The following is a 15764-nucleotide window of genomic DNA, read 5'->3' as shown; positions in this document are numbered from 1 at the left end:
AGCTTGCATAATTACATGATCAATTATTGTAACTGGTTGATAATGCAGTCTACCTAAAGTATAGCCCTTTGTGGGACAGTGGGACACATACGTCCCACATAGTGCTCCACTCTAAAGGGCTCGTACGAAGCAGAAGGAAACCGGAATCATTCTTGTGATGTGCTACCACCTATTGAGAGGTTTCAGTACTTCTTTTAAATATAGTTTCAGCAGCCTCCACTAGATGAGGCAGTGAGTCCAGAACTTGAAACTTCGTTCTTTTTTTTCTGATGCATTGGAAGTTTTCGACTATATGCGATCCGGCAAAAAAGAAAATCAACATGCCTGGTAAGTAATTCCTTTTTTCTGCATTCAGAGAAACAACCCTGGATTAAAATCAGCTCTTGTTTCTGAGATTTGAGCTTACATATAATGAGATAAATGCAAATTTTCAATACCATGCTGAAAAAAGTTGCACATTTTGCTAAGCCTAATGGCAGAATTTTGAGCGGTAATTTTCGAATTATTTGATCTAGAACTTGTCGTTGCTTTCTAATGCAGGCAAGCGATTTCTATCACAAGAAGAAGCTCTCGAGCTCTATTTTAGCATATCGGACGATCCGGACTCCAATGATTCGGATGGGGAAAGCACAGACGAGAATGTCATTCCCGAGCTTGCGCCTCATTGTACAGATGAGGATGCCAGTGCAGATGAAATGGCTGCGTCAACGAGCAGACAGGCAAAACGCAAGGCAACCTATACAAAAAAGAAAACAAAGAGGCGGAAAAGATCGCTAGACCTGTGCGACAACATCGTGGAAAATGAGGAAGAAACGCCGGGCACATGGGGTTGTGACGAGCCAGACCATGTTCTGCAAGTCCCAAAAACATGGGATCCTGAGATGTCACAAAAGTTGCCATCCAAACCGATTGAAGCTTTTTCACTCTACTTCGACGACGAAGTAATGCAGCTCCTTGTAGAGGAAACAAACCGCTTTGCAGAACAGAAAAACCGGCGAAAATGGAAAACGATCACGTTAGATGAGCTTCGGGCTTTCTTCGGCATTCTGATTCTCATGAGTGTAAACCCGAGACATCAGCTGTACCTTTACTGGAGCAGCGATAACTTTTTCAATGCACCAGAAATCTCAAAAGTCATGTCGTTCAAGCGATTCCAATCCATCATGAATTGCCTGCATTTGAGTGACAACACGAAAGAAAAAAAAAGAGGCGAAGATGGATATGACCGGCTGGCAAGAGTACGCCCTCTCATCGATGCTCTGAACAAACGTTTTCAGAAAGAGTACACGCCATCGGCTCATCAAGCTATAGATGAGAGTATGATCCTATTCAAAGGAAGATCGTCTCTGAAGCAATACATGCCAATGAAGCCCATCAAACGCGGCTACAAGGTGTGGTGCCGGGCCGATTCAGAAACCGGCTACCTGATTGCGTTTCAGGTGTATGAAGGAAAAAATGCGAAGCGTCCTGCCAACCAAGCACTTGGAGAGTACGTCGTATTGTCTCTGGTAGAAGGCGTTGAGCCTGGCACGCAACTCTACTTTGACAATTTCTTCACTTCCACTCGCCTCATGGAGGACCTTGCACAGAAAGGAATTCTTGCTGTTGGTACAGTCCGGACAAACAGGAAGGATCTGCCTGATGAATTGAAAATGGACAACAAACTCCAGAGAGGAGAATATATCTGGCGATCAAAAGGAAGCATTGTTGCATATCAGTGGCGTGACACAAAAAATGTGCATGCTTTATCGAATTTTCACCACCCAAAGGACACAGAAGAAGTTGTCCGCAAGCTTGCAAATGGGTCTTCGGTTTCCGTCCAGTGTCCAAAGGCTATATCCGACTACAACACTTGGATGGGAGGAGTCGACAAATTCGACCAAAAGCGCAATGCATACCGAGCTGACAGGAGGTCCAAAAAGTCCTGGTACAGAATATTTTATTTCTTGCTCGATGCAGCCATCGTCAACGCGTTCATTCAAGTAAATGCTGTGAATCCAATGACCTACTTATGGTTTCGATTGGTTCTTGGACGGGAACTCATCAATGGCCAGACATTCAGAACCACCGGCAGCAGGAAGCCGTTCAGAATGAACAAGGAGGGTAGAAAAAATGGCCACAAAATGGTTGGCGTATCGGATGAAGTTCGGTTCATGGGAAGAGAGCACAACCCTGTGAAAGTGGAAAATAGGCGCAGATGCCGTTGGTGTTCCACGAGGGGGAAAGAAGTGCGAACAAGTTTCTTGTGCAAGGCATGCTCAGTCCCGCTTTGTGTGACCTGTTTTGGACCATTCCATGAAGTGGTTAGTCAGAACTAACCTAGTGTGGCACCCGTGTAGGTCAATGGGATAAATACGTCCCACATTTCATTTTCCCATTTAGTGTCAATGGGACAAATGCGTCCCACATTTTTTTCTTTAACTATACATAATAAAACTGTGAAATTTGTTTAGAATCATTTCTGTACACCTCATTTTCAAGTGTAATAAAAAATTTTTTATAATTCTTGCAAAAAATATATGTTGTCCCACAAAGGGATAGCATGGCTTCAGATGTGAACCAATAACCAGATGTGATGAATATGATTCAACAAAGGCGACATAAGCTTAAGCACAGGCAAAGAAGTGCGCGAAAAACGACCAAGAAAGAAGCAAATCATAAATTGAGAAATGCACCATCCTGTTTCCCATATACATTCCATGCACGTGGATTTTCCATGCGACTATGCATACACTTGCACAATGAACTAACTCTCTGAAACCAAAGCTTCTTTTCCTTCTGAAGTGGTTAAGATGCGCTAAAGAAAAATTATCGCACTTCACCGAATCTTCGTCTCAAAACAGGTACATATGGATCTGGGAAGATTAATGGATCGCCTCACTGTGCACTTTATCTTAGTCCAGAAATTTACCACGTGCAAAAATGCTTTAATTTTATTTTGCCTTATAAAAAGTATGTACGTTATAAAAAGTATGACGAACAAGTGTTCTATTCAGATGCTCTCAGTCCTTTCCGTTCAATGCATCTCTACCTCAACTAGCATACTTGGTGGACAAGTAGATTGAGTCACCCTAATCGAGATATCAAATACCATAGGACTATTTCACAGAAAGCGAAATTGAACTTTTACATTTTAAAAATAACGTTCAATTCCAAGTGACTCCCCAGCTTCTATGACGTAAGGTGCGCACCACAGTGTACACAGTTAAATGCATTAATTGCTCCTTGCTTTCGCTTCGGGAGCCACGAGCGGTTCCAATGAACTGGTTTCGTGAGCATGCAAGTTAACGGTGACTTCTTAAACATGGGATTCTATTCCCCCAATGCTTCACCTTTCTGGAACCTAAAAAGAAACCATACTTCTAAAATTACGTTTAAGAAATGGATAAAAGGGAATACATGAAAATCTGTCTGCTTCATATCAGCATTTAAAATACAGAATGATATAGGCTTGTATTTGCACCGCTGCATTCACGTGCTGTAAAATGTAAGCTACTAAAGCTGTTAAATGCTAAATGTATGTAAGCACCTAACCAAGCATGAGCATGCGGCTTTTTATAGCGAACACAGGCACCGTGCTCATTGCATATATGTATCATGCCACTAAGCAAATATGCAATTTCATTGTACCACTATTTTTTGTCGCGTGGATATATAGGTTGAGAGGCACGACAAAAAGCAGTGACTTCTCACAAAACTAATAATCTTTCTTTTAAACACATTTCTCACTTTTCAATAACACTTGCTCCTATGTGTTTCTTATCAGAGAGCATACTTGAGTTTGACTTTCGTATCACATACCTTAAATAAATATAAAATGTTGAGATGACTGCCTAGAGCACGGGAGAATTTTAACCTTGGTGTGGCATGCTGTAGTTTGAAAGTTTTGTTCAGATTAAGTGAAATGGCACACCCAATATACCCACTTTCTAGTTTTCTCAGCCAAATTACATGGCAACGTATTTTGATTCTTTGGTGTGCGCTCCTCTGCACTATGTGGAGTCGGGCTGGGTTGGCTCTTTGACATCCTTGTATCCTTGCAACTGCTTTCTTGCGTTATTTAAAGCGGGTGCCCGAACAATATCGCGTGCAAAACTCAACACGAGGACATGGTGTAAAACAACATCAAGACAGTCCAAAAGTAATGTCATGGCAATAACAGATAGTCTTAGCTCTTAGTCTTCCTACAGAAATGCATGCGAAACATCTAAATAACTGCAAACGGTGAACTGCTAAACTAATTTCAATTTTAAATTTAAACAAAAAAGAAACAGCTGACAGTTCATCCTCTTTCAGCACCAATGTTAAAATACTCCAACTAATAAATAGAATATTGGTCATTGTCAGATGTCATAAGTCTGTCATTAGTCTAGTGTATCGCTAACACCACTTGTGACACATCCTAAGCATGTGCCCCGTTGTACCACCGCACCATCTCTGGTTGTTCCACTGCTCAAGGCACAATTTGAGGATGATATGTGCAAACATGACGCTCAATAGGGACGAAAATATGGGCCTCCAGTTCAATGGATATGACTGGATGTGCCCATAAGAAAGGGCAACAAGGCTTGTTATGGCAAGCTTGCCCACATTTCAATACTAACAAGAAAGTTCACTGCGGCCTCCATGTAAGCTTACTAAAAGGCTTGAACTTATTTTCATTTATGAACTGCGCAATGGAGTTCATTTTTGAAAGGCTTGACTACTGCTGCAGTCTAAAAATTAGCACTTTCCATTATTGAAGGCATGTAAAAGTTGCAGTTAGACCGCAGTTATTAGTTTATTAGACCAACTCATTGTTTTGTGTACGACCGATGACTGGTAACACGGAATTAAAGCAACGTTTTATTTTGATACTTTGTTTCTCCACTAAAAATAAAGCAAAGACATTTTAATCTGCGATGCAGTAGAAAGATACACACATTACGCTTGTAACCCCCAAAGGAAGGGTGATTTAGCTGTTCATATGACATAACTCTGAAATGCCAACTCATATTAGCAAATGCACAGGCACGTCAAAAAAATAAGCGTATGCAAAGCGCCTCTGCAATTGTAATTCAACACAGCAGCCGTTATATTCGATGCCGATGCATGACTAGCTGCTTGACAATTAACCAAGTTCGTAGACATATGCACTCTTTCAGATTCTCACCGCGCTCGAAAACCGCAACAGGAGACATAAAACCAGATATATAATCATACCACTTCAATACATGAGCAAAAACACTTCAGTCTTAGGGCTAAACCACATAAGAGAGAGGTAATGCGCGACGGCGACGAGCGACGACTTCGAGCGACAAAACGGGCCGTGGCTTGAACAGATCGCTCGGATTTGGAAATATAGAATTCGTCACTCGTCACCCGTAAGTGCTATGAGCGACTAGCCAATAGCGCGAAGCCGGAACTAGATGTACATCGCTTAAGTACTACCGATTGTCGCACGGGACGAGCAAACGATAGAATTTTTATACGTGCAAGGATGAGAACCTACTGCACGACCTTGAGAAATATTTTATGCTAGAGTCCACAGTTAGATACATCAACTTAAACTACTAGAGCACGCGCCACGCTAGTTTCAACGCGTATTTGCAGCCCTCATACCGGTAACACCGTGGAGACGTCGCACAAAATCATCGTTCGCGGGCAGTACGACTTGAAGGCGACGAGCGAACGCGACAGCCATCTCCATAGCATCGCTTGTAGCTGTCACGCGCAAGATCGCTTATATGGCGTTTATATTTTATTCAGCATAAAACAGGAATTCCTCACGCGTCTTCAGTAATTTCAAGATAACGCGCCCAACTGACCTCTTGCAGCATGGATCTGCACATAACTTCAGTGGTCGCAGATTACCCATGGACGAGACACCGTAAAGCGCGCGGCATATTTCTAACGAAAGCATGCCGCCAGCAAGATGACGCCTTCTGTTGTGTGTCGCCTTTATTGTACAGCGTTCCGCACGAAGTAGACTGCCGAACCGAATAAATTCAAACACACAAAACGCACGCGAAGCACGCTCCGCATAGGCTCGGATTCATTGGCTGGTGAACAAACCATTTTAAGCGTCCTCTCGTCTCACGTCTTCTTGAACATACCATGGTTCTGGCAGCGTTTGAGATTTTCAAAGCTATTACGGATAGCGGCAAGTGATAAAATCATATGCAGTTATCGCGACTACTGGCTTTTTCGCTTGGCATTGTGAGGCACAGCGCGCTTACCAAGTCCGTTGTCAATCGCGTCGGCTAGGCGCCGCCACGACTTCCTCGCGATAGCATGTCATATACGCAGTATGTGCACCTAAGTTAGAATTCACTTACCGTAGACGATTTGTTCTTATATCCCACGAATGACAAATGACTGTCGCCTTTTCGCTGAGACGCGAGATGGCCGACACACGATCCCACTTTGATGGCTTTCGTTGCTGCTCGCTGGACGGATAACCTTTCTCCGGTGCGGTGCTGTTTTGCGATGTTGAGCGCGCGCTCGGTGGAGCAACTCCGTATGAAAAAGTAGAACGCGCGCTCCGCGTTCCTTCGAACTGTGGCTGCCTGTTCTCTTCAAAGCAAAACGGTGTGTTCTTTGCTCAGCGTGCGTGAGTGATACATCGCCATGTTCGGGGCCAGCCTCCTACAGTTGAAGCAGAAGGTTATGCTATGTTTTGTTCTCTATTGCCGCAAGAGCAGAACGGGCAATCTACTCTTTCTCTGAAGGGCGTAGTGAAAAGCACATTTCACTCTCGCCTTGCTGATGGAGTGAACACTGCATTTCACTGCACTCGAGATTTTGCGAGAGTAAAACAACGCTTGGAAGAGTAAATCAGCGCGATTCACCCCTGTGATAACCTCTCTAGATTTTAAAGTGCAGCGCCACCACTCACAAACATTGGCGGCAAATGTAGAACCTCTATTCGGCCGTAGACGTTACGACGGCGTGAATTTTTTGGATGAAGGCAACTGGTCGATAAACCCACACGGGCTACATGAAGGCATCAATGTTTGCTGGATTTGAAACCCTCGTTATGTAATGAACGAGTAGAAATGTTGTTAACCGAGGGGCCCAATTTTTTATTAATCATATCATAAGAAGCCATCAAATAAAGACACTAAGGACAACACAGGGCAATTTACTTTCATTTAATTATTCAAGTGAACAAATTATAAAATATTCGAACTTTGAGTGAATGAAAAAAACCATTTCCCGCAGGCGGGGAACGATCCCACGTCGTCGCATTACGCGTGCGATGCTCTAACCAATTGAGCGCGGCGCGGTTTCCCCGTCCACTTTCTTGGGTATTTATGTTTTGTTACTTGAACTAACTTTGGGAGTGTTAGCCAGCGCCACTACTCAGAAACCTTGGCGGTGGATGTAGAACATCTTTTCTGCGAAGACGTGGGATCGTTGCTAACCTTCGCCATGTTGTTTTTTTCATCCGCATTCAATTCCATTAATTTAAATTTCTTTGTTTCGAATAGTAAGTACAAGTAATTTCCCCTGTGTTGTACTTGGTGTCTTTGTTGGCTTCTTTTGATATGATTAATAAACATCGGGCACCTTGGTTAACCCCGTTTCTTCTCGTTCATTACATAACGAGGGTCTCAAATCGGGCAACGTTAATGCCTTCAAGTAGCCCGTGTGGGTTTACTGACCTGTTGCCTTATCCCAAAAAGTTCACGTACTCGTGACGCCTGCGGCAGAAAGGGCCTTCCACATCCTCCGCTAAGGTTTGTGCGTGGTGGCACTCGCTAGCACTCCCAAGGTTAGTTCTAGTAGCAAAGCATAAATACACAAGAAAGTCGATGAGCTAATCGCGCTGTGGTAGCTTAATTGGTTAGAGCATCACACCCGTAATGCGATGACGTCGGATGGTTCCCCACCAGCGGGAAGCTGTTTTTTGATATATTTTCGATTCCGTTAATTTATAATTTTTTATTTCAACTAGCAAGAACAAGTAATTTCCCCTGTGTTTTGCTAGGTGCCTTTGTTTGGTGGCTTCCGATGACATGATTAAAGGTGGCTTGTTTTTAAGCCGGCATCCAGTTTTTTGAGTAGGGTTGCCCTATTTCTGAAAAACTTTGTGAAGCATATTGTTCCTTATGTATGCTTATTCTCGATGTTTATTGCACATAAACATAGAAAATCTAAATTTCTGCGGCATTTATACGTGCCGCCATCAAAAGGCTAAAAAGCTAGATGGCTTGACAACCGGGGCAAGAACTGGTCTGGGAAAATGCCAAGAATCGTATTCGCATCGTATTCGTCAAAAAGTTGCTGGAAACTAGAGGCTATGTAATGTGCGATTGTGGCAACAGTATTTGGGCATTGAGGGCAAGGGGAAGATGCACTCACTGAAGATGAAGAGCACACTATTGATACGGAAGACAAATGTAGTTGCCACTATAGTTGCGTGAATACCACTTGAATACGAGACTTTATCTGATGCTTTTGTTTTCTGCTCTCAGGAGAACGTTGAAGATAATGTTGCAGATCGTGATCATGAGCATGATTATTTTGACAATGTCTTATATGTTACAGCACCTTTGCAAGTAACTGCTTCATAGCAGAGAAATAGATGTTGTGGTGAGTCTAAAGCATAACTAAAACGCGAGGGCTGCGGGTAACCCTTCTGAAACGTTTTGCACCCGAACACGTGCCTTTCTCAGCAGAAGCGAAGTGGTATTCATAGCAGAGCGCAATAACGCCCTTCTTTATTCAGCACAGTAAATTAAAACCAGAAGGGTCGTTTTCAATAAATAATTGGAAATTTTTGTGCCTTTCGTCAATACGAAACTCCTGCGTCCAAATGAGACACATTACAGCGTCGTGTTCAGTTCACTTTGACCGTAGTCTACGTTACATCAAAAGGTAAGCACGACCGCGAATGAACACGTATTATCCTATCCTACGTTGCACGCAACGTCGCTTTAGAATGAGCCGCGTGCTTTATTTGTTGCTGCGCAACTGCAGGACACTCTCTGGGAAATTCTGTTGCACGGGGGGAGGCCCTACTGTTGGCAAAAAGTACGTCGCCTTAGGTAACGATAAATAGCCTAACATTTTTACAAGACACCCATCAAGAATGTACAAACACAAATAGTGCAAAAGAAGTGGGCAAAGGGAGAATTTGCGCAGCATGATGAACGCCTTTTCTCGCTCAGTCAAGCGCCGTTTCAGTCCAGCTTGGCGGCTGCACCTGACCAGACGGGCTTCATGGCAACATTGTGTCATAAAGGTGACTCCCCGGTGCTTTTTTTTAAAAGCATCTGTAGAACTATTGTGCCAGTAACGGTATTTCCGAAAAAGATTGTCGCACGGGTGTCATCAAAGTATGGTTGGTACAGAGACCCCCGCACGAAGATAAACGTGTGGTCGGGTCCGGTAATCACAAGAGCACCGACCAGAAGAAGTAAACCTAAGAGTTGGCTTTTGGAGTTTAGCCAACTATTATCTTTCACAAACCGTAAAGGCGCTTTTCGCATCAAATGCTGCCGAATATGAGCCTGCAGTGCGATGCCTGAGATTAGGACAAAACTGTACTTCGAAGCAATAATTTTTTTCTCGCTAGGGTTCAATGCTTTCCACTTCCTCTGCATGCGCAGAGGCCTATACTCAGTTTCACTACATGTCTATAAATATACTTTTTTATACTGCATGACTGCAACGTTTCCGTCCTAAGCACCTGCACATTTTGCAAGCACTGTTGCCGGTGAACGCCCGCCCCGCAAATGTTCGATCTCCGTTGCACACGTACGCCGTATGTCTTTATCAGTGAAGCCATTCAGGTGCTGCGCTGGCTGCATCCCTGGGTCTGTGGCCTTTAAATAACCTTCGCCATCGTTCTCTCGCACCATTCACTGTCGGTGTGTGGTGGAAGGAGCGTCGCTGAAACCCTTGATCCCAGTCATGACCATTACTCTCTACAACATAAATGGGAGTCCACCCTGCAACTTAGTGCGCACACTTGCCAAGCATTTGGGCATTGAGTTGAAGCTGAAGAATTTGGACGCTGCCAAGAAGGAGCACCTCAGCGATGAATACCTCAAGGTCTGCCGTAACGACAGAAATATACGCAGTTAGAGATTAACAAATTGCGCACTGTCCGTATATGATCGGTTCCCACAAAGTGTTTACCTTGCCGTAGTGCTGTATCTGAACTTTTGTACTGCAAGCCGAGACAAGCGAAACGAAATTTCGAAGATTTTCTCCTTCTCCACTTCGCCAGTTCTTCACATTGTATTGCATTAGGTTTATTTTTTTCAATGAGCTAGAACTTAGGCACATAATATTTTCGAGATAAAATATGTTTTTTTTTTGTGTGCCTTCGAGCAAGCACCTGCTGAAACAAGTTAACCACGTTAAATATTAGCGTGCCCAATATAATGGTCGTTGTCGACGTTGGCATTATATTCGTTCTGCCGACTTTTCGGCAATAGGTGCAGGACTAAGAATATTGCAAGGCACACATAGTTGAGATGGAGTGTATGCCTTCTGACTGAAGCGCTATCGCTGAAATTTGCAAGCATCATCCTTGAAGTGCTTGCAGATCATGTATTTCTATTTGTTCTGGTGTTCCTGTACTTAGGCGCCGTTGCAGTTTTCTCTATCAAATATCTCAATGACTTCATTGATGGTTGCTTCTAGGCGTGGCCTATAAAAAGAACAGCAGAGCCCTTGCGCTCGAGGAATGTTTGCCTATAAGCTTGGTACAATTCACAAATACAGTAAAATGTAACTTATGGATCTGCAGCATGCTTAGCACATGCCGGCACAAAGCATTGTCGACAAGGTGGATAATTATTATGAATGGATTCTTTAGGAAGCGTGTACGTGACTAAATACTTTGATGCATGCGTTTTGACAAGGATGTTGGAATAATCGTGCTCACGCACACTTATTTTGTCCGTATTCCAGATCAATCCATTCCACAAAGTTCCTGCGATTGATGATGAAGGTTTCATTGTCTATGAAAGGAAAAGCTTGAATCAATATGTTGAATCCATGCTGAATTATTTTTATCCGGAGTGAAACAAACTAAGACACATCTACATACTCCGAAATATACTACTCGATCTAAGCGATGTTCCGGTACCTACGTCATCGTTGCCGATGAGGTTGACGTGATTCAGAATCACTATAAATGTTATTAGCCTTCATTGCTAAGGTGTTTTTGGCAATAACTTTCAAGTAAATGGGTCAACATTTTCTGGGCCGCAGTTTCAATCAGGGCATATTGATGCCTCCGCTCACGAGACATATTCACCAACTGAAATTATTTCGCAAATAGAACCGAATAATAGAGGTGTATTAGGCTAAACTTGTTCAAATATCAAGGAGAGATGGTAATGCATGTGGAGATGAACAAAGACCAGCACGTCGCACCAATTAGTTATTTCATGAAGCTGCCTTAGAGAATTGCCGTCTTTTCTCTCAAGACTATCATTATTCTAAATAACAAGTTCCCAAGGATGCCCACTCAATGAAAAACAGCAAAATCGCTATTTACTTAAACACAACCACAAGAAAATGGGTAAAAAATGGCTCATTTTTCTTTTGCCACAGATCTGGGTGAAGAAAACGAATGGTATACGGCGTTCATATTGATTTTCAAGCAATCGCCTTATGTGCAAAGCAATACTTTAGAGGCTAAATAACGGACAAGGGCGTGTTCACAGGGGTACCGCGCGCGATGAGAAGCCCAGGCAGCAAACGCAAGCGCACTGCAAGCGTTAATTATCAGCATCGAAACAAAAAAAGAAACGCTCCAGAGTGTCTACCAAGTTGACATTTCCAAATTCCCTAAGTTTTCCAGGTTTTCCCTAAACACCTTTGCAAAATTCACTGAGTGAGCAAGAACTTTGTTTTATGTCAAGAGAGGCTGACATCATGTTGCCTGTTGCTGTCACTCTCTAGTAACTATGTTGAAGCAAAAAATGACTTAATCCAGTTTGAATAGTGAGGAGTAAAATCTATTTTATTTAAAAAGAAAAGAGAAGGAAGGTGTTCGTAAAATGCACAGCGAAAAAATGGTAAAACCTATTGCAAGTTGAGTCGAACATCTTCAAATACAAATGAAAAGGTGATGCATAAATAAGTAAATATTTTCGAAAATGAGCTATTTCTACCAACTGATAGCAAGCTCATCGGCATGAGGCCTGAACTTTGTCAGAACTAAGATTCTCTCTCAGCAGCTGCGAAGTCAACCTCAGCTACCCTGTCATACTCTCAGCCCGTACACAACACCTCAGTGTTGGGTTTACTGCTTTAAAGAGTTTATTTTGGTTTGGATGAGGGACACCTGCGTCTCGGCGTCAGCCAACACAGGCGGCGGCACGCTTCCTTTCCGTTTAATTCCTCAGTGCGCCGGTCCCTTCTGTTCGCATCCTCCTTCTGCCACGCGTTCACCCCATGGATCATTTGAAGCATCCTCTTGGTTGGTTGTAGAGCCAACGTCCGATTTTTCGGACTCCCTAGGCGCCGCAATAACAGACGAAAAATCGGGCAGCACGAAAATAATGAATGCATGTCTTTAAGGGCTAAAACTGCCACGATGGGGGTGCACGCGTGTATAATTGAGGAATACATACTGCGTCCCGTGACAATAGTCCCTTCCCACGCTTATGCTTCACCACCTACCATTGCTGTAATGTGGCAAAGCTAACTTTCGAAGACTGGCATTACGCAACGCGTTGTGCTCTGCGAGCTTCTAAGCCAATCGCGAGGATTACAAAGGCGGAGTCGGTGCCATTAATGACAGCGGTGAATTCTTTCAATAAAAAACATGGCACCGCAAGCAGCTAGGCCTAATGTTGCCGCGGTGGTGGCTACGGCTGCCAGCGGATCTGCGTGCGAGAGTGGCGGTTCGAGGCGGCGATACAATCAAAATCAATATCAGGTGGTGGCTCTGATTAATGCGACTTCAGACCTACAGTCAGGGCAATATACATTGACTATATGGAGTACGTGGTGGTGCCGCAAAGCCATGCGAATTATAGGGCATGTCCGAAAAATCGGGCGATTGGAAAATCGGTTGTTAGCTACTCTAGTTAACTACTGGTGCCGATGACACGGCGTCAATGACGATTCGTTGCGATTCCTCTGTTACTGGAGCCAGCATTAGCACGACTTTCGTTCCCTTTCAATAAAGCTACACCTAATTTTCCCTGATAGAAGCACAAGTTCTCTGAGTTTCCCTGAGTATTTCCAGACTATTCAAATTCCCAGAGAATTCCCGGTTTTCCCGATGTTCCCGGTTTTCCCGGTTGGTAGGCACCCTCCCCTCAAATTGAACGGACAAAAAAATGGGCAGAATGTGAAGTGGTTATCGCATGTGCATATCGTGGATGCTGCATAGAACCTACTTCACGGTCTAGCCTGGTCGTGGCTACTTGTCACACTTTCGCCTACGTGTGCTTCAGTCAGCATCGAGGTCCAGTACGTCCAGCAGAAGTGGTGCCTTATTGTTGATAAAAATGAGACCTCCCAGGTAGTTGTTCATCATTAATAATGTAACAGCGTGACTTCGGACAACTACAAAAACGAAGCAGGAGTAAATGCCAATCACTGAATGCCCCACGCTTGTATTTGCCTATTCTCTTAGTTTTTCACGCGTTACATGGGCGCTGTTCCTTCAGGGGATAATAAGGGGGTGGCGTTTGTCGATGCTTTATATTTAAATGCAAAGCAAACAACAACACAAAGGGATGACATAGCACAAGGCCAATTTTCAGCTATTTTACAATACTTCTTTTGCACACGTCTTCCGAGATGGTAGGTCGACACACGTACGGCTTGTGCACAGAGCCACATGCCGCCAGGGGGCTCATAGAAATGTTTGTACAGCAGTCAGTCAAGACATATATGAAATTATGGCTACATTCCTAGTTAATTTTCTTTTGACGACGTAGTGTCACTAATTATTAGGCATTTCAGAACATTTATTTAGTGTATTTTGAAACCTGCCATGGCCGCCTCAAGATGTTCGTCTTTCTTGTTTGAATCACGCGGGAAAGCCATGTTGCAAACGCAATCCGGAAATTGTTGTTGGCGGCTCTGATGCACCTCGACAATTCTACCGCCTCGAAATCGTGCCTGATGTCTTTGCACCAACTGAGATGCTGTTTCAGAACATAATTCATTCATGACAGAAAATGCCGGTTGAACTCAGTCTCCATGATGCATGGTTAGTCTAAGGGAAAATTTTGTATTTTTCTTTTTCCATACTATGGATAGTTTTCTTAGCCATATTTTTGACCTCCTTTCAATTGCGTCGTAGCACCTGTCTTTCTCTTTCTTTTAAAGATTTTTATGAAATCATCTGCGAGAAATAGTGGTGTTCTCTCCTGACCGCTGCATTTATAAAGCAACGCTTTTATTTATTTTATTTATTTATTTAATAATACTGCAGGCCAATACTTTGGCCCAAACAGGAGGGGCATATCACAAACAAGAAAACACAAGAAACAAGAAAGCCTTTTACCTTGGATGACTAAATAAAATATATATGAGCATAAATAAAAGAACAATATTCCTATGGGTTTTACGCATTTCCCCATGTCTATTGTTCTATCTATCTATGTCCATCTCTAGCCAGTTTTCTCGACCCAAACGAAGTTGGTTCACTGAGCACATGGTCTTATAGGTAGAGATTAGGGCTGCTGTGCTCAGTTAAACGGGTTCTCAGATCCTGATACTTGAGTTTGATAGCCGGTAACTGAGCATGTCGTGAACAGCATTGGGGAGATTGGGTCTATTTGCCAGGACCCCTTTGTTAATTAGTTATTTTCTACTCTCCCTATGGGAAAGCTAGGTAGCTGTAGAAGCTTTGTAGATATTTCCCGAGATATTCAGGTATGCCTTATGTACTCCTCGATGAGGCAATGCCTCCATGACTGCTGGTATCTCCATGGAATCAAATGTATTTTCGTAATCTTAAAGGACATACGGGGAACTTGATTGTACTCCGCAGGTTTCTCGCTTTCCCGGTTGATTACCCGAATGGGATCTATTGTACAATATCCCTGCCTCAAGCCAACCTGTTCTCTTGGTTCTATTGGAAATTATCTTGGTGAATATTTCATACAATACTTAAAGCAAGCTAATGGGCCTACAATTCAATTCTTTGGTGTCTTCATTTTTATGGATTACTAATATTTCCAGAAGAATATTATGCAGAAAACAAAGGTTATATTCAACAGACTCATAAGGGAACTAGACTGCATGATCGCCAGTCAGCCTCTAGCGTCTGTGCTGGAGCACGTTTATCTAGATAAATTACACAGACGGGATCCTGATGGTGAAAAGAACATTTACAGGAGACGAAAAATGACCTGTAGTGCATACGGAAAGCATTACCAAATCCGGACCCCATGTTTACCAGTGTCGCCGAAAAGGAAAGTGTGCAATTATTAAATTTACCGCTGCTAATATATGCAGGCAAACAGCCATGTAACGCAATATCTTAGTCGTAACGTTGAGAGATAAACAGAGTGCGGTGTTGATCAGAGAGCAACGGGGATAGCGGATATTGTAGTTCACATCAAGACAAACAAATGGAGCTGGGAAGGATTTGTAATGCTCGGAGCAGATAATTCATAGACCATTAGATTTACATAATGGGTGCCGTGGGAACTGAAGCGCAGCCAGAATGCCAGTCAATTATTTATGTCGAGTGATGAAATTAAGAAATTTGCAGGCAAAATATGAAATCAACTACCTCAAGACAGGGAGAATTGCATGTCGCTGAGAGAAGCATTTTTCCTGTAGTAAAC

At 43.1% G+C, this 15764-nt stretch overlaps 2 protein-coding genes across 2 annotated transcripts in view; both read left to right on the top strand.

Annotated features, from left to right (window-relative positions):
• The first annotated feature begins 314 nt into the window (after positions 1-314).
• LOC140216405 (piggyBac transposable element-derived protein 4-like) lies at positions 315-2523 on the top strand. Its single transcript, XM_072286759.1, has one exon. The coding sequence runs from the start codon at positions 696-698 to the stop codon at positions 2316-2318; it is 1623 nt and encodes a 540-aa protein (XP_072142860.1). The 5' UTR covers positions 315-695; the 3' UTR covers positions 2319-2523.
• Positions 2524-9836: 7313 nt separating this feature from the next.
• The window catches only part of LOC129380179 (glutathione S-transferase 4-like), a 32810-nt gene continuing 26882 nt past the window's right edge, over positions 9837-15764 (top strand). The window contains exons 1-2 of the mRNA XM_055067611.2: positions 9837-10041; positions 10909-10967. Coding sequence (XP_054923586.2) covers positions 9901-10041; positions 10909-10967 — 200 coding nt within the window. The 5' untranslated portion in view covers positions 9837-9900. The remainder of the gene's footprint in view (positions 10042-10908; positions 10968-15764) is intronic.

Source organism: Dermacentor andersoni, chromosome 3 (assembly GCF_023375885.2).
Source record: "Dermacentor andersoni chromosome 3, qqDerAnde1_hic_scaffold, whole genome shotgun sequence".
Lineage (NCBI taxonomy): Eukaryota > Metazoa > Arthropoda > Arachnida > Ixodida > Ixodidae > Dermacentor > Dermacentor andersoni.
The sequence above is the reverse complement of the archived record's forward strand: the minus strand, read 5'-3'. Positions and strand labels throughout refer to the sequence as shown.

What these genes read in the sequence shown, in the direction of transcription:
- LOC140216405 (XM_072286759.1), top strand. Translation starts at nt 696, where the DNA reads ATGGCTGCGTCAACGAGCAGACAGGCAAAACGCAAGGCAACCTATACA.